This window comes from Ammospiza nelsoni, chromosome 15, assembly GCF_027579445.1.
Source record: "Ammospiza nelsoni isolate bAmmNel1 chromosome 15, bAmmNel1.pri, whole genome shotgun sequence".
NCBI lineage: Eukaryota > Metazoa > Chordata > Aves > Passeriformes > Passerellidae > Ammospiza > Ammospiza nelsoni.
In genome coordinates, this window is record NC_080647.1 from 6,036,263 (window position 1) to 6,061,805 (window position 25,543).

Sequence of the window (25,543 nt, forward strand, 5' to 3'; positions counted from 1 at the left end):
GCAGTCCTGCTGCTGCCAATCCCAAGCTCAGAGAGGATTCCTTCCTCTCCAGGCTTTAATCTTGCAGCCTTCATCACCATCATCTTCATCTACTCCAGCATGTTCCACCCCATTCCCATCACTACTTCCAAAACAGCAGCCAGAGGTGTCTGCTCCAGGGAATTCAACAGCACAATGTGGCTCTTCTTCATCAGCAGCACTGCTGCTGGATGCTCATCTTCCTCCTCAAGGTGCTCTCCCTGCTGTAGGTGACAATGCCAGGAGAGCCCCAAACCCTGGCAGGGCCCTGGAGCACAGCTGGATGTGGAAAACGCTGGGTTTGAGTCTCTTCACCCACTCAGGGGCTGCCCCAAGGGCACACATTGCTCAGCACTGGGCTGCTCCAGTGCTGGAGAAGCCCTGAACATGGAGGTTTCCTCATCAGCCAGCAGAACTTGTTAGTACTTTATTAACTGCATGGATGGGAAGAGCAGCCCCAATCCAAGTCAAACAACTGCTGCGCTTTCATATGATACAAAACAGAAGTCCCTTAAATACAAAATACCAGCTGTAAGTGAGCATCACCTGATGCTGAGCTCTGACACCAGAGTTATATATTAATATTCCACCTGTACAAGTATTTATAGATTAAAAAAAAGAAACACTTTAAAAAAATATCAGGAGAAAATTCACTCCCCCACATGTTAGTTATATTTTTATATATATATAAAATACATATATATAAAAACACAGACTAGAGGCTGACTTGTGCTTTTCTTTTTACCAAAAGACAGACAGCTATGGCCAAACTGACACTGGGGGTCCCCAGCTCATGGGTCGTGTTGCCTTCCAGTTGGAACGACATCTGGGAATTTGGGTCCCTGCCTGAATGGAGAAACCAGGTCATGTCCTGGGTGCTGACAGCTCCAGTGAACAGTTCCTTCATGAAGGGAAGGAAGGGGTGGAAAGGGGAATGGATGTCTGTGCAGGGAGTAGGCGGGCATGGGCCATGTGTAGCTGCCCAAAGAGGGGTGAATCCCAAACAACTGTCCTTCCTGCCTTCCCTCCTCCCTCTCTGGGTACAGCCCTCAACACTGAGGGCAGCACAAAGGGGGAGCTGCTCTGGGGAGTGTCTCCCCACCAAGGCATTGCCCCTTCCCACCTAGGCACAGCTGCTCCAGGGCTCCAGAGTGTCCTGCCCCATGCAAATAATGGGTTGGCTGGTTGAGGATGGCCTTGGCTTGGAACATGGTCCATGCACCCTTCCTCTCAGTGACACCCAGTGCAGAGAGAGGGCTTTTAGCCAAGGAAGAGCAAGGCACAGGAGTACAGGGCTGCTTCTTCCATGCATTCAGCACCAACCCTTCAACAGGTTCCATCTGCCCCTCCACAGGGGCTGGCACCTATGTATCTATAGGCAGCCCCCTCCTCCCAGAACAGCAGCCTCTTCCAGTACCACACAGTGACTCCCTGGCTGTCCCCACCGGGTGACACTGCACACACAGTCCCCCCTCACCGCCCACCCTCACTTCCCACCCCTGCACTGCGACCTGCGGACACGGCCCCGCTTTCCCTGCTCGCTCCTCCTGCCTCACTCCACGCTCCTTCAGCCCTGCTGCTGCTCCTGGCTTGTGTGGGGGCCCCAGCTCCTGCCACAGGCTGCATTCAGGGGTCACCCCATGGCCACTCTTTCCCTCTGCTCCCCCACTTCTCCTGTGGGACACCACGGCTGCCCCTCTGTGGCCACCCTGCCCCGCAGCACCTGGGCTGTGGCACGGGACTGCCCAGCCTGGGGTGAAAGGATGTTTATAAATATGTGCCTCTGTCTCCCTCCACGGGCACTGCACCACACCGTGCTTCCTGCTGAGAGCCCCAGTCCGGATCCAATGGCAAGTCCACGTCTGAAAGGACAGAGTATCTTCCTGCTGCCTCAGATCTTTGTCTCGGGGCCAACGGGACTCAGGGCTGGGAAGGAGTCTCGGATCCTCACCAGCTCCATGGCACAGAGGTGGCCAAAGACCTTGTTATACCACTCGGGAGACCGACCCCTGGAGAAGAGAAGAGAAGAGGCAGGAGGGGGTGAGTGGGCAGGAGAGGCCCTGGCAGTACCATGGAGCAGCACATCCTGCTGCTGCTGCTCCACGCCCTCCCAGAGGGTCCCGTTACCTGAGGTCAGCCCTGCAGATGTGGGTGACCCGGGAGCGGCCCATGGCACCGGGCTCGATGAGGTACTGGGACGTCAGCACGATGGCCTTGACACCTCCCTCCACCGGCACCTTGTCGTGCTCCACCGAGAGGGAGCTGAGCAGGCAGGCTCCCCGCGGCAGGTCCGTGCGCCAGCGCCTGCGACACAGCGGCCGTCACTGCCTGCCCTCCATGGGATCACACCCCACAGAGCCCAGGAAAGGAGGAGGAGGAGATGGGGCTGGAGCAGAGGAGTGTAGGACTGTGTCTCAATGGGTTCTTTGTGTCCACTCTGGCGAGCTATTGACCCTACCCCACACCGTCTTACAGAGACAAAAGGAAAAGATCGAAAGTGCTTTTTTCCACGAGGGGACAGATGTCCTCTGTTTGTTGACTTGCTAGGAGACACCTCAGGCTCTGGTGACTCCCCAGGTAAGAAAGAGGGCATGGCCTGATGGCAGGAGACTTTTATACCCGGGGGGAAATGGGGGGCAGAGGAGGAGGAGGAGCACAACCAGTGGGATACCAGTCAGGAGTGGCAAGGGGTGACCCAGGAAGAGACCACTGGGGGGTACTGGGGTGGGTGAGAGAAAGACCATGTGATGGGGGAAGAACAAACCATGTGATATAACATCAACTATTCGGTGCAATATAAGGACCACTCAGTGCAAAACAACTAAATTAACTATTCAGTGCAATACAACAGAGGGAATGTGCCCCACCGAGCCCCTCTCACCGGAGCACCATGCAGTCCCTGCGCGGGTGCGGGGCCATGCTGTCTGTCACATAGTGGTACACCTCCATGTCCTTGTCCAGAGCTTCCACCACCCTGCTCTGCAGCAGGTCCTCATCCCACAGGTGACGCTCCCGCAGCACCCGGTGCAGCACTGTGGCAGGAGGGGCCTCGACATCCGTGCAGACTTTCCACAGGCGCAGAGGGTTCCCGTCCCCAACCTGAGGGGATGAGGAGAGTGTCACACAGACTGTCCCACAGGACCCCCAGTGCTAACCCCTGAGCAGCTGCACTGATGGCTCCCACTGCCATAGAGCAGCACAGTCCCATCTGCTGGCTAATGACGGATGGGGTGGGACCTGCTCTGGCTGCTGCAGAGGTCATGCCATACACATTTCCCTGCATGTTCTCAAGCCCCTCCACAAAAATTTACCTTTTTGCAGGACAGCTCTGTGTTCAGAGGCCCTGGAGTGCTCAGCCATCCCTTGAATTTCTCTGACGACTCTTTGAGCAGGTTCTGGACACTCTGCTCAAAGTAGGAGTGTAAATCCTTGCTCTCTCCCTGGCACACCAAGTCAGCCAGGGGATGGGGATAAGCATCTGCAGCCATATAGGAGCTGCTCAGCTGCAGCAAGATGTCATGGGAGACCTGCAAGCCAAAAGCACATGGATGTTCAGTGAGGCAGAGAGATCTTGTGGGGACTTTGTGAGTGGTCCTGGACAGAGAGAGAACCAAAACTCATTCCCCAGGGAGTGGGAAGGATGGACACACAGCCTGCCCCACCTCCTGCCCCAGGACATAGCTGGGCTTGGCTCCAGGGTGAATGGCTGGTGGCTGCTGTCCCACTGAGGTGCTTCAGGACAAGTACCTGCCAGCAAGGTCACAAGTCCCATGGGCAGCGCAGGGCTGGGACACCATTGCCACCCACCTGGAAGAGCTTTTTGCAGTCGATGATCATGTGGGAGAGCCCCTGCGTGGCAGCCATGTTCTCATTGAGGTCCTTCTGGTCTGGCTTCCCCATGGTGCCCCTCTTGTGTATGGCCCTGTGGGGGATCAGGTAATGCTGGCACCAGTGGGCACCCCCTCATTTGTGTCACAGAGCAAAGCCAATAGCCCCCCCCCATGTGTCACCACTCCCCCTCCCACAGCAGGCAGGGAAGGAGCACTGGGCAGCTCAGCCAGCCCTTACCTGGGCGATGTGCTTTCCTTCTTGGACACATTGAGGTGGAAGATGGAGGGGGCCAGGCACACAGCCAGGTTCCCAGCTGTCATCTGGTTCTCCTCGGCCGAGGCGATGTCGCTCAGGAAGTAGAGCAGGGTCTGCAGCACCTCCCTGTTCTCATCTGGCATGAGGATGATGGCGGCCTGCACCGCCTGCAGCCGCTGCTCCTTGGACACAACTGTGGGCATGAGACGGCGTCAGCAGGGCGTCCCCACGGCCACCACCACCCCCTGCATCCAAACAGAGGGATCCCTCCTCCCCAAAGCCCCCGAGGCGCCCCCAGGCCGGCCCTTACACTGGTAGATCTGCAGGAAGGTGTCGGTGAGCTTGCTGGTGAAGATGGGCTCGGGCAGGTCGCGGAAGTATTGCTTCAGCAGGTCGGCCACGTCGTACGCCGACTGCCCCGAGTAGTCCACGTGCTCAGGGCTGGTCTCGTTCATGTGCCGGAGCGCCTGGATCCGGGACTTCACCCCGGACTTGCGGAAAATGCCAACCTGGCAGAGCAGAGCGGGGATCAGCGGGCACCGGCCTGGGTGGGCACCACTGGGACAGGCAAAGACTCCCTCCCAAAGGGATCATCCCTGAACCCAAGCAGACACTGAGTGAAGGATGGCCATGGGGATGCTGCTGGGTTCCCACGGACAATCCCACCCTCCTGCCTCAGCACACACCACAAGAGGTGAACAAAGGACCCCAAAGTTGTTTTTTCCCCCAAATCCTAGCAGCCACAGCCTCACCTGGTCCAGGCACTGGCTGCGCAGGTAGCGCATGGCCTGCTGGATGCTCTGGGGCAGGGGCTGCCCCGTCCGCTGCACGTTGACGATGGGTGGCACCCCAAAAACCATCTTGTCCCTGTAGTCAGGGACTTTACTGCGCTTCATGAACTTGGGGACAGTCCTGCAGAGTGGGACAAAGAGACATCAGTGCAATGATCGGTGCTCTCAGCACCTCCCCTCACAGAGAGAGCAGGATCCTAGGAATACACACACATAAACACATTTCTGCAGTATTTACAATACAAGCAAGGCAGCTTCCCAGCAGGAATGGCTGCACCTTTTATTAAGCTAAAATAATTTTGATACTTGGCTATGAAAAGAAACCACTGTCCCACTCTCGTATGTTGCTGCAGCATTTTTAATGCTCCACGAACACCTGCAGCCCCCACAGTGGCAGATGATGCCAGGAGCCCCCCTGGAAGCCAGGGCGATTCCAGGAGCCTGGGGCTCAGCTCTGGCTCACACTTGTCAGAGCAGACAGCCTTTGGTTCAACTTTTCCCCCTCCACACCCTGAAGCTGCCCCAGGCTGGGGACACAGCACGAGCTGCAGCCCGTGGGCCCCATCCTGGTCCCCCTCTCCTCAGCTCACCACGTCCAGGCCTGCTTGTGGGGCACGGAGTACTTCTCCATGATGGCCGTGAGCCGGAGCAGGGAGCACTTCTGGAGCAGGTTGAGCTGGGCTGAGGACTGCCGGTTGATCTCCAGCGAGGCCGAGTTCAGGCTGGGCCGGTGCGAGTTCTGGAAGCTGTGCCAACGCAGCTTTCTGGGGACACACGGGACATTCCCAGCTGAGGAAACGCCCACCGCTCTCCACTCCTTCATGGTTACTGCCACATCACCCTCCAGCACAGCCAAACTGGGTGAGGAAAGCCAGAGAGCTCGGCACCAGCCGTAGCTCTGCTGGGGAGAGCCCGGGGGAATACTGGCACAGCGGAGGCTGCGTTTACACTCGTTATTAATTAATGAAAAACCTTTTAATCGCGGGTCTGTGCAGGCTGAAGTGCTGGCAGTGCTGGCAGCGGTGGCAGTGATGGCAGCGGTGTCCTGCGGCCACCAGAGCGCACCCGCGCCCCGCACAGCGCTGCCCTGCCCGCTCCGTGCGGCTCCGGCAGCGCTCCCCTCCCTCCCGCTCCTGCAGTCCGGGAACAGGCGATCATCCAGCCCCGAGGACGGGATCGGCCGCTGCTCCCTCCCCAGACCCACGGGCTGTGCACCCTCCCTGCTGCAGCAGCCCCGACCCCGGGAGTGTTCACGGCCAGGCTGGACGGGGTTTGGAGCAATACGGTCTGGTGGAAAGTGTCCCTGCCCGTAGTGGAGGGGCGGAACGAGATGGTCTCGATGGTCCCTTCCCACCCAAACCACCTCGGGACTCTGTGGTACCTGCAGGGTCTGGTGAGGGATGCTCCTACCCCCGAATCCCGGCGCTCCCGTGTCTCGATCTCTTCAGCCTCGTTGAGGGAGTTCCCAGTGCTATCAAAGTCACTGGCAGAGGTGCCAACATCCGACATGGACTGTTCTTCGAAATGCAGGTTGGAGGGTTCCCCTCCCGAGTCCGACTCCTCCTCATCCTCCTCTTCGTCGCCCCCTTCCTCTCCATCCAGGCCAGGGGAGACGGCTTTACACCAGAGCTCCACCTTCTTCTGCAGCATCCCCATCTGCTGCAGGATGTCGTCGAGGTTCTTGAAGCTGACCTCCCCGTCCTTGCAGAAATCCTCGCTGCTGCCGAAGTCCGGCACGTTGTCGTAGACGCTGACGCGGCTGCCCAGGGAGCTGCAGGAGCCGCGGCGCCGGCGGGCGAAGCCCCTCGGGGAGGACGAGCCCTCCACGCTGCTGCTGCTGCCGCCCCCGCCCAGCCCCACGGCCGCGCTCCCGGCGCCCCAGTGCGTCAGGGAGCCGCCGGCCAGGGGACACAGGCTCTCGATGGACAGGGATTTGGGGAAGGTGCCGGGCTTGTGGTCACAGGGGATGTAGACCAGGCAATCGCCATGGCGAGCCCGGCGCTGGCACTCGGCAGCAGCCCAGGCACCGCCGGCGGCAGGGGCTGTGTCTGTGTCGTAATCCTCCAGATAAACTCCACCGCGTTTGGGGTCAGAGCTGCCCTTGGTGCCCCCGGGGCCGAGCAGGCGGTTAGTCCTGTATGATACCGAGAAGAAGTGTTTTTTGCTGTGGAAAGGGGCAGGTGTCCCTCTTTTAGAGGAGTTGGTCCTGGTGGCTGCAAGGTCCCCATCACCCGTCAGAGAACCCCATCCTGCCGGGAGAGTGGCGCTGCTGTGCGGAGCCACCCTCCCGTCTGGGCTGGCTTTCTCCTTGTCCTTCCTCCGCAGGGACTCGATCCGCTTCAGGAAGCTCCGAGACCGTCGCTTCTTCAGCTTCTCCTTGGAGGCCTCTCCCTGGCCCGAGGGCTGCTCCGGGGCAGAGCCCTCGCTCTGGCTGCAGCTGGAGGCCGTGGCAGCGGCACGGAGGGGGGACAGGGGCTGGGATGGCACGGCTGCAGTGCCCAGCGTGCCACCCACACTGCCCACACTGCCCGTGCTGTGCAGGGACGTGGCCTCGGGGTTGGTGCTGAGGTCTGTGAGGACGCTCTCGCGGCTGGACACCGGGTGCATAGTGCAGCTCAGGGCCCCCGAGCCCTGGGACACAGCATCGGCAGACCCCACCCGTGACCACCTTTTGCTGTCCCTCTGGTAGGACCACCGGGTGCTGATGGCAAAGTCAACTTCCTCCTCAGAGTCTTCATTCTGGGTGGTTGAGAACAGGGGATGATCAATCGGTTGGAGCCACTGAGGGTCAGCACATCCCCCCACCTCAGAGGGGCACGGCCACCAGCATGGCCCCAGGTGGGAAGGAGAGCAGCGTGATCTCCCCCTAAGCCAGCTCGGGACCCCTTTGGCCTTCAGAAGCCACTCTGTGCCTAGGGCAGTCCCAGAGCTCACGAGGACACTGCCCCACATTGAGCACATGATCCCCTGCACCCCTCAGCCCCTCACCTGCCTCGAGCATGCAGGACTTACCTGTTTACGCTGAAAGTGAACATCCAGCTTCATGGAGGCACAGGTGTTCAGGGTCATCAGCCTCCTGCAAGAAACAGAGTGCCTTTACCCTGGCCCCAGCCCCTGCCCCAACCCTGCTGCAATCACAGGGATGGCTTTGGCTTCTTTTGATTTTCCTGCCTTAGAGCCTTGGCTGTGTCTGTCACCTGCTGCTTTGAGTCCACAGTCAGAGGGACACCTGACTAACAAGGGGACAATGCCAGCAGATGGTAGCCCAAGCCAGACAATGCCCATGCCAGCTGCTGTGGCAAGTGGACAGGGGTGGTCAGCTCCAGACACTAAAGCAAAATCACCTCAGAAGCTCCTGTGCCCCAGACAGGGAATGACTAAAGGACCTGAAAGCTCAGAGAGGGAGGGACAGGCAGAGACCTCCCATCACCTCCTGCCTCACTGCACCCAGGCAATGGCACGAGGATCCCCTCCTGCCCAGCACAGCAGCCTCTCTGCTGGGAAACAAATAGGAAACAGCCTGTTCCTGCCTTTTCTCTGCTCTGGGTGGGAGGGACAGCATGGAGCCAGCACAGGGACATGGCTGTGATGATGTGTCCTGAGAGCCAAGGCAGGGCTGAGTCACAGCACCGAGTGACACACGGCCATCCAGGCTGACCATGGGTCAGTGCCCTGTTGTGGGTGCCAGGTCTGGCTTGCTCTGAGTGCCCTCATGCTGCTCCCTGCACTCCAGCCCTGCACAGCTCCCAAACCTGCAGCTGCAGCAGCGCCGTGCTCAGGGGGAAACCAGGCTGGGCTGCATTGCCTGGAACTGGGACACCAGCATCACATGGAGCATAAAAACCTCCTGTTTCCCTGGAACCACCCAGCACCAGCAATGTTCCCTGATCTAACAACTGAGTTCTTACTGCAGAGGGAGTGACAGTACTGGAGCAGACTCTGAGCCCAGCCAAGGTCAAGGCAGGCACCCTACTAAGCCCACCACCACATTAGGCACCCCTGAGCCCACCACCCCATCAGCCTGGGTCGCTGTCCTTGTCTGTGCCACATTCCCCTGCTGATTCCATGTGATGGGGGACAAGGGAGTGTTACCTGCACAGGGATTTGAGGGAATCCTGGTCCAGGAAGCTGTGGTCCTTCTTCACAGCACTGATGTCAAGAGGGAATAATGACTCTGGGGAAGGAAGTGACATCAGTGGCAGATCCCAAGCCAGCTGCTCCATCAGGACAAAGGGCAGCAGTGGGCACGGGAAGAGGAGGAGAAGTGGCTGGAGATGACCTAGAGGTGGGGTATGCCCAGTGTCCGTGGGCATGGCTCTTCCCAGGTATGTTAGGTGAGGGTGATATGAAGGGCCTCCATTCAGTTCCCTGCTCATCCCTGAGCACAAACAGCTCTGCTGGGATCGTGCATGTGGGACCTGCACCTTCAGCCCCAAGGGTCTCAATCCATCTGTCCACGAAGCCACGGAGTGTGATCCCCACGGGAAGGGAAACAGAGGGAAACACTTGGAGGATGTGGGAAGTTCTGTGGCCAGAGGCTGGAGAAGGGCTGGTTGATCCACAGACTGCAGCACCAGCAGTGCTCCCCACTGCCCAGCTGTGAGCAGTCTGGGGCCAGCACCTGGGGCTGGGCATCCCGGCAGGAACACGTGCGGCCTGCCCCCCGAAATAGGCCCTGGCAGCTCATGGAGCCACCCGCGGGGATGGCTGCAGGGGGCGGGGGCAGCGCCCGGCCGAACAATGGCCCCGGCTGCGGCCGCCCCAGCCCCGCTTCCCGCTATTGTCCGGCCGGACGGGGCCGGCTGCAGCCGCTGCTCGCACCGCCGGGACCAGCATCCCCCCGGGGCTTCCAAGCACACAGCTGAGCTGTGCGAGCACCACCACAGCCACCCTGCTACCGCCCTGGAGCTGGGAGTGGGAACATGGTCTGCTCCGGGCTGGGTGCTCGGAAGGACAGGCTGGAGCTGGGCAGGGGTTGTGGGAGTGGGGAGGGATGGAAGGAGGGAGAACATGCTCGCTCTCCACGTTACCTACACTGGCTGCCCCTGTGCTCCCACCCACGGCAAACACTCCCTGAACCACTTCACAGCTGATGGCTCTCCAAAGCCTGGCTGCCCTTGGCCAAAGCAGCCGCCCCAGGATTCCTCAGAGCCCTGCCTGAAGGGGAAAAGTTCAGGAATGCAGGGAAGTCAACTGGCTGGTTCTCCGGGCCGTGGCCGAGGGCTCAAAGTGTAACAAACAATCATATAATCAGCGAGCAATCCCCTCTGTCCCCTCCTCTCCCTGGAGCTGTGGGCGCTGTCCCTGCAGCCCCCCTTGGAATCTGGCTGGGATGGAGGCCCTGGGCAGGCACAGAGCAGGGGCAGGGCAGGGGGCAGCTCTCACCTTCGTACAGCTGGGCATACTGGGGGAACCCTGCTGCCCGCAGCCAGTCACACGCCTCCTTGGCTTCAGCTTCTGTAAGAGAGCAAAGAACCAGCCTGAGCACCCTGCCAGCAGCAGCAACACCCTGAGAACACAGCCCACACCCCAGAGCCCTGACCCCGAGCCCATGCTCCATGTGCACAGAGCAGAGATGTGTGGCTTCAGAGCCAGTGCTCCTGGGCAGACACAGCTCAGCTGCAGCTCTCTGCCAGCACTGGGCAAAGAGCAGGAGGTGACAGTGATGCCACCTGAACAACAGGGCCACAAGATGCAGTTTTAACCTTCTGATGAAACGTTTTTTTTCTGAACTCTCCAAACCAAACACAGTTCTTGGCCAGGCAGAGGAGGAAGATCTTTCTTTGTAATCATCAGGTCAGAGCTCGTCAAAGCTCAGTGCTGATCACTTCTGCAAACATCCCTGAGCAAAGCTGCCAAAGAAACCCTTCCTCCCCACCTCCTTCCCACCACCCAGCCTTCCCCACCTCTCCTTTCAAGCTGGTGTTTGTCCCAGTCAGCACCAAATCCCTGGTGGGGTTCTTCACCCCTTGCCCAGCTGGTTCCCACCCCTCACACAGGGATCAGCCCTCGCCCAGATGAGCCCATTCAGCAGCCAGCAGCATTTCCTGGCAAATTCCTCCAGTTTAGAGAAACAGCCCAGAGCTCCTGCAGCCACAGCAAGGCATTGCCAAGAGTCAGCACCCATTGGCCCGATGACATTTCTGCTGCTGAGGGTGACAACATCTGACCTCAGGGGTAGAAAATGCCTTGGCAGCCTCAGGGGCTGATCTGTCCCTGCTGGAGGCACACAGTGGGCTGAGCCAGACCCACCCAGCACTGGAATACCCTGATTCCATCCCCATCCACCCACTGCCTCAGCCCAGAGCTCCTGGCTACACTTTGCATTCCCAATTCCAAACTTACAGAAGCAAAAAAAAAAAAAAAAAAAAAGCTCCAAATAAGCAGCTCAGTTCAGGACAGGACCAAGCCAAAGCCCTGGACCCAAATACTTGGCAAGTTTTGGAAAGAAGTTTTGGAATGAGCATCTGGATCCGGCTCCAAACCACACAGCTGTCATTAACCGTGCCATGAGTCCTGCCAAAACCCAGGGCTGACCCCTCCTGCCCCCAGCAGGGCTCTGACCCAGTAATCCCAGTGGAGAATTCAACCCCGGAGCTATCCTGGGTCAGCAGGTCCATGTGGAGCACCACATCCCTCCCAAAGAACCCAACACCCCACGGGGTGGGGGGCGCCCCATGGCTGCATCTCTCCATCAGGAGGACACCAAGCCTGGTGGTCCCTGGGAACGCTCCCTGGCCATGCCAGCTCTGGAAGCAGATCCCTCCCACACTCCTGCAGTAGGCAGGACTTCCCACAGACCCTGCCAAGGCACCTGCCAGGTCCCACTCCTGCCCAGCTCTGCTCCCAATGGGAATTCCATGGGGCCAATCCCAGCCAGCGACTGCATCTCCGTGTGCCCCAAGCCACGAGCAAAAGCAGCAATGTCCCACCTGTGCCATGGATGCTGCCCCAGGGATGGCTCTGGCGCAGGGCAGCAGGAGCAGGGCCCTGGCTGAGCTTACCCCTGCCCACAGCAGGGCTTAGCTGGTACCACAGCATGGCTGGGGCCACACCAGAGCCTGGGGATACCCAGTGTGACCACGGCCACCCCAGCCAGAGCCCAGGGCTGCAGCAGGATGCTCTCTCTGGGCAGGACTGGGCTCAACCTCCCGTCACCGTGGTGGAAATGCAGAGTCAGAGCATGACATTTCCTTCCCTCCTCCACCCTCCCCACGCAGGGCTGGCGGGGGGCCAGGGCCCCAAACCTCCACCCCTCCTCTCCTCTCCTGTGCAGCAGCCAGCTCCCAGGCTCTGCCTGCTCTGGCAAGTCCTGCCTCCCCCCAGAGCCCCTCCAACATGGAGAATCCCCCTAGAGCAGGTGGATGTTTGACCAGCTCAGGCTGAGCCCTCCTGATGTTTCTGTGACAGGGTTTCTGTGACAGAAGTGCTGTCACAGAAAAGGTTTCCAAGTGTCCTGTCCCAGAGGGAGCCAGCAGCCAGCTTCCTCCCCTTCCCGCCCTTCCCATGGACGTGCTTTCCCAGGGAAGTGCAGGAAAGGCCAGGCAGGCAAACACTCCTGCTGTGGAATGCTGGGCACAGGGTCACCCATCCCAGCCCGGTTCCCAGCCCTCCCTGCCACCTCTCAGGAGCCTCACGGTCGGCCAGGATGATGGGACCTGAGCCCAGCACGCATCCCTGGCTGCAGCCTCCACTGGGAATGCAGCCTGAGCCCAGGGATTGCTGCACAGAGACTCAAGACCCTCCACCCTCCACCAAGCTCAGCCTGAGCCCCGAGCAGCAGTGACAGAAATGGGTCCCAAACATCCCCAGATGCCAGGATTCCCTGATGTCTAATGTGGGCTCATCAAGCACTACACCCACCCTCAGCAGGGCACAGAGGGTCTCCTTGCCTCCACTGGTCAGGAAATAATTTCCAGCTTATAGCAACACAATATCTTTGAGATCTGCGGTTTAAATGGTGCAGAAATCATCCCACTCCAGCTGTATAGCAGGAAGAGCAGGCAGAGGGTACAGGCACAGTCCAAGCATCCCTGAGAAACAAAGGGGATAAATCCCACCAGCTTCCTGGCTGCAGGCAGGGAGGGCAGACCAGCAGCCCCATTATGGTTCATGCTCCAGAGGAAGCTCTCCATGAGAGATGAGCCCTCAGGAAATGCATAGACAATCCCATGGGGGAAACCAGCACCAACACCTTCAGTGGAAAAAGCTCCCAGTGGTGCACAATCCTGTGGGCCACCAGAGAATCCTTCCCCAGCAAAGCCCCTGCCCTTGTCCAGCAGCTGCTGAGGCTGGAAGGTGTTTCCCAAGGAAAAGGTTTCCACAGCAAGAGGCAGAGACTGTAACCCCAGTGCTACCATGGTCCATCAGAAACACCCTGAGTGGGTCCAATCCCCCCAGCCTGACCCCCCCCGCACTCCCAGGAAGGGGTAGAAATCACAAATGAAGGAAGAGAAGATGTTCCCATTGTTCCAGAAGAAAAGGATGAAAACCAACAGCAAAGTGGAGAAAAAAGGACAAAGTTCCCCAATCTCCTTCTTGCAGTGATTCCACTGTGGCATTTCCCTGGAGTAACCACTGGTGACTCCAGCAGGAATGGCTCCCGACTGTGGGTCTGATATTTCTATCTCAAGTTCTTTTGGTGCTCCATCCACCCCACTCCGGCCTGGAACAGGGAAAAAAGGGAAAAGCCCAGGACATTCTATAAAAGCTCTAAAACAAGCAACCTGGAACACTGGAGGCCAGCAGAATTACAGGCAGGAAAGCCACTTCCCAGAAGCCCAGCTCTGCACTTTCACTTTAACAATCAAAACTGACAAGAAGTCCCAGGCCAGGCTCTCAGCTTCCCACAGCAAGGTTCCAAATCCCCATGAAACGTCCCACACAGCCAATTAGCGTGTGAGGAGAAAACCCCACCACAAAATTGCTCACATGTGACCTCATGGAAAGCTGGAAGCAGCTGCCTGGCACTGCGGGGGAAGCTTCAGCCCCAGCAGCAAGGGGAGAAAATTGCTCTTTTTCCTTTCGTGTTGGTGTGATTTCTTTCCATCCCGCCTGAAAGTAAAACTGCCTACAATAGGGGCTTTCCTTCCTGGCTATAAGCAGAAGTTTCTTGCCTGCTTTTTACAGGAATGACAGAAAGTCCCAACTCCTCTCCTGAACCAGGGGGATGTGCCTTCACTGCTTGAGAACATGAGGAGCTGGAGCAGGTGTCCCATGGGAAAGGTGAATCCCACCAGGGAGAGAGGGACTGACTCTGCCTGGAGAAATCAGAGCTGCCTTCCTGAGCAGGCCATCTCTCCCACAGATGCCAAGGGCCAACCCCAGACCCTCCCAGGGGGGTTTGGAGGAAGCCTCCATGGTTCCACAGCTGGAACTCAGTGCCCACCCAGCTGGGCTCTTGGGGCAGGGGGCTCACAGAGCTCCACACAGCCACGGGCACCCCCTGCTTCCAGCTCCACTCAGCAGAGGGCAGAGATGTTGGAGCTGCCAGCACAGACATGGACAGGGCACATGGGCAGGAATGAGGAATGCTCTTGGATGCCCTCCCAGACACGGTGTGTTTCCATAATTAACCTTCACACAGTAAATGGGTCCCACAAGCTTTGGGAACTGCTCCTTGCTATGTCACCAATCGGGAATTGCTCAAATGCCTCCTGCACCTCCAGCCCTGAAATGTCTGCCCCAAGGGCATTGCTGCCTGGGGATGGCACCTGGCAAGGGGGATGGCAGCAGAGCCCTGTGCCACCCCCAGACAGCTGCTGGGAACATGAACACGAGGGACATTCAGGGGTAAAAATGATCCTAGAGGCTGTATGGGAATTGCTGGATGGTGTCTGTGAGTACCGGCTGGTACAACCCACACAGGAACCCCTCCAGCCACCACAGGGCAGGAAGACTGTGGCTGTTGGGTGTCTGGATCAGATCTGGATCATAATCCCTGCAGGCTGGGCACAGAGAACCCCCAGCAGCACCATCAGAGCCCCCCAGAGCTCTCCCCCACCTTATCTCTGCCCACTCATCCCTCCACTGGGCTCCAGGGCTGTGTGTGACCACCCTTATCAGCTGAATGTGGCAGCTCTCATTTCCTCCCCTCAAACGAACCCAACAGCAGCCTCAGGTCTGGTTTACTCAGCCCTCCACACCCACAGAGTGCAGAGCTTTGTGCTGCACCACGCAGGAATGTGGGCACCAGGAAACCGAGGTGAGGCTGCAGCACCCGTCCACACAAAAGGAGGCACCTGGGAGAGGGGCCCAACCTGCTCAGAGAACACCTCTGCTTCCTCAAACAACACCCAGAACAACCTAAATTCAGGTTTGCAGCCAGTGCTGTTCTTAATAGAGATGAGAAGGAAGCACTGAAGCAGACGTTAGCCACAAGAAATGACATGTAGGATTATGGAATCATGGAATGGTTTAAGATGGGAAAGCTTTCAGATCATTGAGTCCAGCACTGCCAAGGCCAAGCTTTAAGCCAAGCCAAGCCCCTTCTTCACACCAAAACAGACCCCACAGGGCAGGGCTGAACATGGGATGCACAGAAGGACTGAGTGCTGTGGGATGTGCCATCTGATGGACGCTGGCAGCAGGACACGGTGGGCTGGCAGAGACCAAGTCAGTGTCCCCTGGCACTGCTGTGATGGCTGCGGGAGTGTCCTACAGCACATTACAGACTCCTGCTCCTCCAGGAAGCTTCTCAAAGTCTTGCAGCCCCTTGAGCCTGCAGAACACCTCCTCCCAGCAGCTCCAGAGCACTCGGGAGCAGGAGCTCTGCAGCAGCTCAGGGCTGCACGTCCCACTACTCAGACTGCAGCTGCAGAGCAGATGTCTGGGGGCTACAAGGGATGGAAAAAGAGAGGAACAGAAACAAAGGGCCAGGAAGGTGAGGACCCTGATCCGTCCTTGCCTCCCCCACCTGCATTTCTGCAGCTGCTCTGAGCCCAGAGGAACAACAGAGAGGGCAGGACTGCCCCACTGTGCTGGGAGCACACAGCAGCAGCCCCCATGTGTGAGAGCAAGCCCAGCATGGAGGGAACCTGGGGTTCCATCTCTGAAAGGGCAAAGCAAGCTCAGACCAGAGAGAATCTCTGTCTCCAGCCCACCCTGTGCAGGTCTATCAGTGCCAGCACAGCCACCAGCCACCTCTGTCGGATCCAGGCTTGGGGTGAAGTTTCTTCCTTCTCTTTGGTGTTTGCTGAAGCCAGAAAGAAAAATCCAGAAGATAATCCCAGAATAGTTTGGGTTGGAAGGAACCTTGGAGATTATCTCATTCTGGCCCTCTGCCATGGGCAGGGACACCTTCTACAACTCCAGGTTGCTCCAAGCCCCCTCCAACCTGGCCTAGAACAGTCATGAGACATCCACAAGGAGCCAGATGAGAACAGCTACTCGGATGCTGAAGGGAATCAATCTGTCTTGCCCATCCTGTAGTCCACCCTTTCTGAAATTGCTCTGTTTTCCTGTTGGCCATCCCAGGGACCTCACACGCCCTTTGTTTGGACAAGCGGACGCCGTCGCTCTGAGGGCAGCCAGCGGTGCTGGAACTTTGGCATCCATCACCCACCACAGGTACCAGCCAGGCTGCACCTCCCAGTGAGGAGCCATCACATCTCACTTTTCTTTACACGGACAACAGCAAAAGTTTTCCAGTTTTCACCATCTGGAAGAGCGTTAAACCAGCACGGACTGAGGTCAATGTCCCGAGTACTGCACGAGACCCAACCCCAGCCACCACCAAAGGCCAAGGAAGGCCAAGCCAAAGGAAAACACCAACAGTTCTGCTAAAAAAACAGAACCAGCAGCAGCTCTGGCTCTGCAGGGAGCTCCAATCACCCATTGGAGCATTGTTATCTCCCATGGATGTGACCTGCTGCAGCTGCTCTCCTGCTTCCCACGCCGAGGAACAACCTCCAGCTCCTGCTGCTAAATCCAGGCACTGAAGAACAGTTATTTCCTTAATACACGAGGTAATGCCCTCCTACTTTTATGCATTTATTTAGCATAAACACATGTGTTACCAGAGGAACCCATGGAGCAGAATTCCCTTGTGGTCCTGCTGCAGCTTTTTCCATGTTGTACAGGATCACAAACCCACCCCGTTGATGGCTGAAGAATGCTCAGGCTGCAGCAGCTTTGGTGGGAGCCCTACCTGTCCCCAGGGACAGGGAGCCCAAACCACAGCTGTCACACCCAGCCAGTGGCCACTGCCACAGCCCTGGCATGGGCACGAGCCCTTGCACGAAGGAACAGGCACTGAATCCCCAGCAGAGGCATAAATGGTTACTTTAGGGCTCTCTTCTCCTCTTTTGCAATACAAAAATAACCCCAAATCAAGTATTTCCTAGCTCAGCACAAGATCCTTCCTCCTTCCCCACCAGACTCAGCTTTTGTTTATCAACTGGTCCCTGCTGCCCAGGGGAAGTACAGATGCCTGCATGTGCTCCTTGCTAAACTCCTGAAATCCCAGAAATATCTGCAAAATTCAGGAGTTTAACCCCAAGGAGTCCTGGATGTGCAGCTGAGCACAAGATCCCCCTCAGCTCATGGGGTGCAGGCTCAGAACCCCTGTTCATGCAGGGATCCCTCCAGGCACACCAAGGCATAACCCAAACTCCAAAAATGCAGCCAAGGGACATTTCTCAGGGGGACACAGGTCTGTGTGCCCAGGGGAAGGACTGCCACCAGCTCACAGGTCTGTGTGCCATGTGAAAGGACTGTCACCAGCCTACAGCTCTCTCCCATCAGGACCCCCTTCTGCTGCACCCCACACCCACAGGCACCGCTTGGGGTATTTCCACCTCCACCCACAGCTCCAAACCCTGTTATTTTATCATTCCTTCTTCTGAAAACTGCTTTTAAATCAGTGAATTGGTGTCAGCAGGTGATGCCACACCCCAGAGCATGGCTGGCACCAGCACCATCGCACCCCTGGCCATGCCTGCCAGGGCCGGGGGGGTTCAGGCTCACACCAAAGGATTTTGGCTCAGGAAACCACCGGAGATCAGGAGGAGCTGGCACGCAGCGCTCCCACCGGCTTGGCTGGCTCTGGCAGAAATAAACCCAAATATTCCCGGGGCTGCAGCTCCAGTGAGGAGCAGAGCCGGTGAGGAGAAGCTGCTCGCGGTGTGACAGATGCCAGCCCTGCTCTGTCACCGCCACCGCCGCTCGCATCCCCGATCCCAGCAGGGTACAGGGCTCCTGCACGTCCCCGCTCCGGGCACGGCAAAAAAGGTGAAGGAAATTCTGGTTTTCGAGAAAAGATTAAAAAAATAAAAACCTCCCCAACCATTTTAACAACAACACAAGCGACACCTCTGAACCCCGCGCTCGCCCCCGCTGTGTAAAAGCCGGAGCAAACCGCCCTGCTGCACAGGAAACGCTGCTTCCAAGAAATCTCTAACAAGAAAAAAAGGTCATTTTAGAGCCTTTCCCACCTCCCCCGAGAGCGTTCGCTGCCTGGAGCCTCCCAATCCAAATACAGAGCCGGGACTCACCATGGCAGGAGCTGTTAATCCCGGCTTTGTTCATTGGAACCCGTGGATAAAACGCAGAAAAAAATATCAGCATGACCCCCCCCCCCCCCCCTCCCCCAGCCTCCTTCACGCCCTCCTCGGCCACCCAGCGCTGTCCAGCGGCGGCTGGAAGGTCTCTGATTCCATGGCAGAGCTGCTGTGCCGAGCCGAGCCGAGCCGAGCCGAGCCGTGTCCCCGGCAGACAGGACATCCCGGCCCCGCAGGGCTCAGCGCCACGGCGGGGGCGGGAGCGCCGGGAGGGCTCCATCCGGTCCCGCTCCCAGCCCCGCCGTCCTGCCCGGCCCGGCACGGCACCGTCCGGCACAGCTCGGCACCCCGGGGCCGCCAGCTGAGCCGCAGCTTCCCGTGCCAAGCCGAGAAATAAAGGGTTAAGGGCAAAGCGTCCCGCACGGTGCCGGCTGCAGGCGCTGGGAGAGGGGCTGGTGCAGATTCTGTCCTGTCTGGACACCCCAAAACTCCCTCTTATCATCAGACTGGCCACCCTCATCATCACCAAACCAGAGCCATGAGCCACAGCTGAGGCTCCTCTCAGCAGGTTCTGTGTGCCAGGGATGAGAAAACTGACAGCCAAGGCTGGGTCTTCATAAATTTCATCATCATAAATTTCCCAGTCCCTCAAGGTATCAAAGATGACAAAAAGCTCAAAAAGATGGTTCAAGGACAAGAATAGCAGTTCTTGAGTTCTTTGCAATGTGAGATAGCCAGATTAAATCACCCAATTCCGTACAAAATTCCAGTTTGTGCTGAGCCCAGTGTGCTCCACCTGCCCTGGGAATGTTTCTTGTCCACGCAGCAGGAATCTGCTCACCTCTCAGCCCAAAGAAGAGGGGTCAGCACGGTCCAAACAACAAGCTGTGGCTGACACAGGATTAGTCTCTGTAGTGAAAACCACATTCCCTGTGCCTGCACTTCCCAAACCAGAGCTTTGGCATAAAATCATTCCCAGAATGAGCTGAGCATCAGCTCACCTTGCTTCTGATTCCTGGTGAGAAACACCATAGGTCTCTCATCCCTACACAGGGATACAGCAGTGGGAAGCATCCCACCCGCCCTCAGCTCACACCTGGCAGGTCAGACCCTGCAGACCCAGACCTTGCCATCCTCACAGGCTGTGACAATGATGGAAGCTCAGGTGACAGGCCCAATTCATCCCAAAAACATGGGGGCAGAGAAACCTGCAGAGAGGGGTGGAAACACACCAGGGACATCAGGTTTAGGGGGCTCACTCAGTCAAACAGGAGCACCTGATCTCTTTCTTCATCTCCCAACTGGAAGGAGATGATGTTGGGGCTGGAGTTGAAGGTAAAGGCTTCCCGTTCTTTATGGAGCTAGCAGGAGGTGCCAGAACAGCAGGACAAAAGCATTTTGAAGAAGTCTTAAAGGATGTCACAGTTTTCCAAAGAGATGAAGGAAAATTTCAAAAAAATACAGAACTCTCCTTGCCAGGAATGTGGGGAATGTCAGGGAATATTATAAAACAGGATGAAAAACCTGGCCTCAAGCAATATTAGACTCTTACGCTGGTCTTGAGGATAATTCATAGGAATGGCAGAGTCAGCTCACATGGTCCCATCCATCTGCCTCCCACCAGAGAATTCAGCACAGCCAGGTCTGCCTGTGCCCCTTCCCACCCTGCCCAAGCCCACCCTGCACCTGAGCATAGACCAAAATGGGGTCCTTTATGTAAAAAACAGCATTTCTGAGGAGCCAAGGCAAGCAAAGCCTTGTGGGACACAGAGGAGAGCCATGGATCAGGAGGGATCCCAGGATGCACAAAGGGATCTGGGCTGCTCTGTGGCTAAAAACAACCCCAAATCCAAGATCTTTGCTGTAAGTCAGGAGGAACACTTCCCAGACATGGTTCAAACAGCTCCTCTTCATTTTGGTTAATTAATCAAGCAGTTCCCATCCTTCTGAGGGATTTCCAGGCACAGGAGCTCACACCCTGGCACAGCCATTCCGGCTCATGGGAAGTTATGACGCCGAGCACACCGGAGCCACAGTGGTGGCTGCCAGCAGCAGGGTCAGGAGCAGAGGAACAGCTCCTGGGGTCAGGAGAAGGAGAAGCCCAGGGGTCAGCAGGCAGCAGGAAGCCCCAATTCCACACATCAACCACTTGCAGTAAGAAGTAGAGGCCAGTTACTGGCAGAGCAGCGCCTTTGGCAGGAACGGGCATGTTTGTTCCAGCTTCCCTTCCATGTGAAAGCCCCTCTGTAAGGAAAAGATTTGTCACAGCAAGGCCCACTTGGGGTTTTTTGTCTGGGCCTGACTGCACAACGGCCTCGCTGGTGCTCACAGCTGGGCATGGTGAGGATGGGGCTGCTCGTGGGGCACAGATCCCCTCCTGATGGTGGGCTGATGCCAGGGCTGGCAAAGGCTCCAGCCTGTTCACAGCTTCCCAGGGGTGATACTAAGAGCACTTTGGCCTCAAGACAGTCATTCTGGAATAGCCACTGCTTTCACATAGGGAGGAACCTCCCCAGCCAAACCCCCACCACAGCAGCTGTGCATGGCAGGGGAGCCATCCCCAGCAGGCAGGGCTGTGTCCTTCAGAACACTCTAAAATGCTCATCTTTCCCCAAGCCAGCATTCCTTTCCACTCCCAGCAGTGTGCAGCAGTTGCCCCACTGGTGTTTCTGAGGAAGGCTTTGCCTCAGCGAAGCTCTCCCCCAGTGCTGCTGGCTGATGTGTTTGTGGTCAATCAATCAGCTCAAAACCCTTCTAGAACTTTATCCATCTAATTTTATGACTAATTTTTGACTCAAATGCGAGTTTTCAGAAGGGGCCCAAATCCCCAGCACACCTCAGCATCTCTGAGGACGAGCAGCACCTGCCCCCAGCCCCATCCAGGACACCTTGTGCCTTGATTTGCCCAAAATCCCAGTCCCAGAGCCCGGACGTGTGGCTGCTCACCCAGCAGTGCCTCTCTGAGCCACGGCCATGCACACAAGGCCAGCCACGCTTCAGTGCCCTGCCTGGCATGTGACAGGTGACACCGGGCCGTGACCGCCGCTCGCAAGGACGCGCCGCTCTTCCCGCCGGCTGCTCACCCAGTGCTTCATTCCCACCTGCCCACGCACTGTGGGGTGGCACAGGGTCCCTGCAGCCTGAGAGCACCAGCAGGGCTGCAGGAGCTGGTCTTGGCTCTCCTGGGTCTCCAGAGCATTCCCACAGAGAGAGTGGGATATGGCATCTCCTCCCCCTTCCACTGCAGAACACCATCCCCACCCAGGAGCTCGGCAGAGCTGGGGATGAGCTGAAGGGGAGCAGTGCTGGAACAACAGGGAAAGCACTGGCAAAGCCACCAGTGCATCACTCCGTGCCACAATGGGCTGAGAAGCCTGGCCAAGAAACACAAATGCTCAATAATCCATGGAACCCAGTCCTTCACATGCTGCCAGGAGCCCCTCATAGCTCAGTCCCTGCTCAAGGAGCACCATGAGAGCAGGTGAATCCCAGGTGAAGCAGCTGGGCAGGTGAGTGGCTCTGCCAGCACAGCCAGAGAACAGCCCAGGAGCCGCCAAGACATCTGTGGGTGCTGGCAGCAAGGACAGAATGGGATCTCTGAGGATTTGAGTTCCATCTCAAGCCAGCACTGAGCACTCAGGGGGATGTGGCCCTGCCAAGACAGATGTTCTTAACTCACAAAGTTTCCTTCTGTCCTTAGAGACCACTGATAAAATATCAGTGAACCTTATCAAACGCCAGTCATTGAGACTGCAGACCTTGCTATCTCTGTCGTCTCCAACTGCTATGGCCAAAGGAACAGAGACACAAGACTCAGGACCCTGCCTGGGGGACCCCAGCCCAACCCTCAGAGCAAAAACTGACACCCAAAGCAGGGAGGGAGCAGGGGCTGAGGTGGGGGAGGCCACAAAGTGACTTTGCTTTGCTGAGAAGGGCAGGAAGGAAAAGCGTCAACCTGCGAGCTCAGCCAAGGGTCCAGCACTGCTTCCTGCCACGGTTCTGCAGAGAACCTCATTAATGAGCCAACAGCTGCAGCTCCCCAGCCCCTAACAGTGTTCACAGAAACAAAAAATTAATTAAAAAACAATCCCTGCTGCTCGAGCAGGTGGGAAGGCTGTGAGAGCAGGAGAAGAGAGGCAGCCTCACAAGCGTGGCTGCAGCACGGCAGCCGTGCCCGAGCTCCAGGGACAGCGTGATCCCCGCCGGCCTTCCTCAGTCAGAGGAAGAGCTTTGGGCACACCCAGCTCCTCTCAAAGCAGCTCTGCCAGTGGGGAAGGACATCCACCCAAAACTCACCAGGTCCCAGCCTGTTCCTGCTGCACCTCCCTGTGCCCGGGATCCTGCGGTAGCCAGAGCTGGCTGGAGCTGCAGGACACGCACCCAAGGTCAGGCTGGCAGTGCCCAGGGGGAATATGGGCACAAAACTGCAGCTCACCAGCAAATCTGACTGTGAGCACTGCTTCAGTCACAGAGAACCACAGGGATCACAGAATCATTGACTAAAGGATGGTTTAGTTTGGAAGGGACCTTTCAGCTCATCCAGTTCCAACCCCTGCCACAGGCAGGGCCACCTTCCACCAGACCAGGTTGCTCCAAACTTCATCCAGCCTGGCCTTGGACACTTCCAGGGATGGGGCAGCCACATCTTCTCTGGGCAACCTGTGCTGCCAGGGCCTCAGTACTCTCACAGGAAAGAATTTCTTCCCAGTGCCTCAGCAGCACCTGAGGGTCACCTCTGAACCCTCTCTTTGCATTTAAACACTAAAAAAATAATCAAAAAATTAAATTAAAAATGTGTGCTCCTTCTTTTGTGCTGGGAATTGTCCTCACCACACCAACCAGCACTACCTCTTTTATTTACTCCCTCTTCCCTGCCTCCTGCCATGCACACACCATCCATCCGTGCCACCCCTGTGCCTGGCCCAGCACACAAGGACCCCAGCTTGCAGGTGATGTTTGCAGCCAACCAAACCAGCACCCTGCCAGCTCCCTGCCTTTAACCTGAGGCAGCCCCAGGTGCTTTCAGAGCACCAGTGCTCCCAGCCCAGCCCTGGGACCACCACTCCTGTGGCTGCTGGAGCAGAGCGACACCCCAGCGCTGTGGGGCCGGGAGCCAAGGCAAAACAATGGGAGCCATTTACAGGGCAGGAAGCTGCATCTGCTGCATGAAACGCTATCTTCAAACAAGACGTGTTTGGATAACTCCAGTTTCATAACTCGCCTCTTCCGATGTTAGGAAATCACGGTAATAAAAGGAAAACAAAATGGGGGAGAAGAAAATTGGCACGGGGAACACTGGGGGGCAGCTCAAGCCTGGGGGAGCCCAGCCTGGGGCATCGGGGTCCGGCTGCAGCCCCTGGCCCAGGATCTGACCAAATATCCTCAGGGAAAGAGTTAAATCTGCACTACCCACCCCAGGGGCACAGGGAATGCTCATGATCTGCTGCATTTCCACCTTGGCTTCTTGGACTTTTCAGTGGCAATCAAAGCCATCCTGGGGGAGGGAAGACACCAATGACAGGATAACGGGGTTCAGCAGCTCTTATCTTCATCATCTTAAAGATAATGGAAGGGATGGCATGAAAGCAGCCTCAAGGGTGCCAGCTCAGGCTCAGCACAGTGGCAGCAGCACTGCCAGGGCACAGGGGACCCTGCAGGACCCTGCTCTCACCCTGCAGTGACAGGAGGGACCCTGCAGGACCCTGCTCTCACCCTGCAGTGACAGGAGGGACCCTGCAGGACCCTGCTCTCACCCTGCAGTGACAGGAGGGACCCTGCAGGACCCTGCTGTGACAGCCAGCCCAGCCAGCGCCTCCCGCAGCTGCCACCTCCACAATTGGGGACAAGGAGCCAAAGCTGAGGTCACCCAGCTCGGCTGCAGACCCTCCCCAGCACCCACCTCCTCTCCCCACCCTCCCCAGGCCAAATATAAATTTGCTTACAGGAAATGCCTTAAAGAAAAGGCACCTCCCTGCATCCCGAAGAATGCCCAGAAAATAAACTGTCTCTGGACAAGAAGGAAATGGCTTTTTTTTTTTTTTTTTTTAATCACATTGCAAAGCAGCTTTATTAACCCCTTCAGTCCCTGCTGCAAATGTTCCCTGTGTGCCTCAGGGAATCTCAAGGTGTCTGGAGTTTGCATTGGTGATGTGAGAAGAGCCTATCTGTGGCATTGCCAGATCCTGAAAAAAATGGCACAAAACCCAAAATCCAAACATAAACTCTGCCTGGCAAGGAAAGTATGAGATCCCCAAAAGGGCTCATAGCTGGGGACCCACTCTTGAGTTCACAAAAGCTCTGGCCCCATTCCCAGAGGCACTGGGCAGAACTCATCCAGCTGTTGGCATTGCTGGAGGCCCTGCACTGCACCAGGGGCTGCAGCTGTGCCCCCCTCCCCAGCCAGACCCTTTCCACAGGGGCCCTGAGTGGGCTGTGTGAGGGTCCCTCAGGGGCTGTGCTGGGATCTCCAGCAGATGGAACCGTGGCTCCTGAGCCTGCTGTGGAGGGCAGGGATGGGGTACCCGGGCCCCTGCAGCCCCCCCAGCCCCCTGCCAGCCCTGCAGCTGCTGCAGCCCAGCAGGGACACACGTGGGGGCTTAGGAAGCACAAATGCTGCCTTCACACCAACCTCCTGACATAAGGCACAAGAAAGCAGAAAGAGAAGAAATGCAGGAAATGCAGGAGGTGGAGAAGCAGCTGCCTCCAGCAGTCAGTCAAGGACAGAGCAAAGCCAAGAGCAGAGAGCAGAGAGCTCGCTCTCCTGGACCCTCCAGCACGGGACAGCACAATAAATAAAACAATAAATAAGCTCAGTGCCAGGATCTGGCAGTGTTCCCGTGCACTCACAGGTCACAGCCACAGAGAGGGTGATCCCATTCTCTCTGTACAGCAGAGGACACCAAAGCAAGGCCAAGGGCACAGCACTCCCTGTGTCCCCAGCCCCCTGAATATCCTCTTAATAAGCAGGCACTTGGTGCTTTCAGCCCCAGAGTGGTTTGATCCAGCTCAGCTGCTGCTGCAGAACGCCTCCATGCCTGCTGGGGTTGGGAATTTCTCAGCAGAGCTGGAAGAGCTGTGGAGGTGTGAGGCCAGGCATGGGGATGGGAAAGGGAAGCGTGGGGTCAGCTGCCACTTGGCTGGGAAACAAAT

At 57.4% G+C, this 25,543-nt stretch overlaps 1 protein-coding gene across 4 annotated transcripts in view; it reads right to left on the reverse strand.

The window, feature by feature from the left end:
- Positions 1 to 644: 644 nt before the first annotated feature.
- Positions 645 to 25,543, reverse strand: part of STARD8 (StAR related lipid transfer domain containing 8) — a 40,951-nt gene continuing 16,052 nt past the window's right edge. For 2 of the 4 annotated variants that reach the window (XM_059482953.1, XM_059482955.1), the window contains 13 exons: positions 10,281 to 10,352; positions 8,988 to 9,069; positions 7,908 to 7,971; positions 6,277 to 7,634; positions 5,486 to 5,659; positions 4,857 to 5,016; positions 4,415 to 4,613; positions 4,087 to 4,297; positions 3,826 to 3,940; positions 3,330 to 3,545; positions 2,900 to 3,117; positions 2,146 to 2,322; positions 645 to 2,027 (listed from right to left, as the gene is read on the reverse strand). In XM_059482953.1, coding sequence (XP_059338936.1) covers positions 1,910 to 2,027; positions 2,146 to 2,322; positions 2,900 to 3,117; positions 3,330 to 3,545; positions 3,826 to 3,940; positions 4,087 to 4,297; positions 4,415 to 4,613; positions 4,857 to 5,016; positions 5,486 to 5,659; positions 6,277 to 7,634; positions 7,908 to 7,971; positions 8,988 to 9,069; positions 10,281 to 10,352 — 3,164 coding nt within the window. In that variant the 3' untranslated portion in view covers positions 645 to 1,909. Of the gene's footprint in view, positions 2,028 to 2,145; positions 2,323 to 2,899; positions 3,118 to 3,329; positions 3,546 to 3,825; positions 3,941 to 4,086; positions 4,298 to 4,414; positions 4,614 to 4,856; positions 5,017 to 5,485; positions 5,660 to 6,276; positions 7,635 to 7,907; positions 7,972 to 8,987; positions 9,070 to 10,280; positions 10,353 to 11,827; positions 12,021 to 18,388; positions 18,456 to 25,543 lie in introns of those variants that run through there. The other 2 variants (XM_059482954.1, XM_059482952.1) reach the window with 2 other exon arrangements.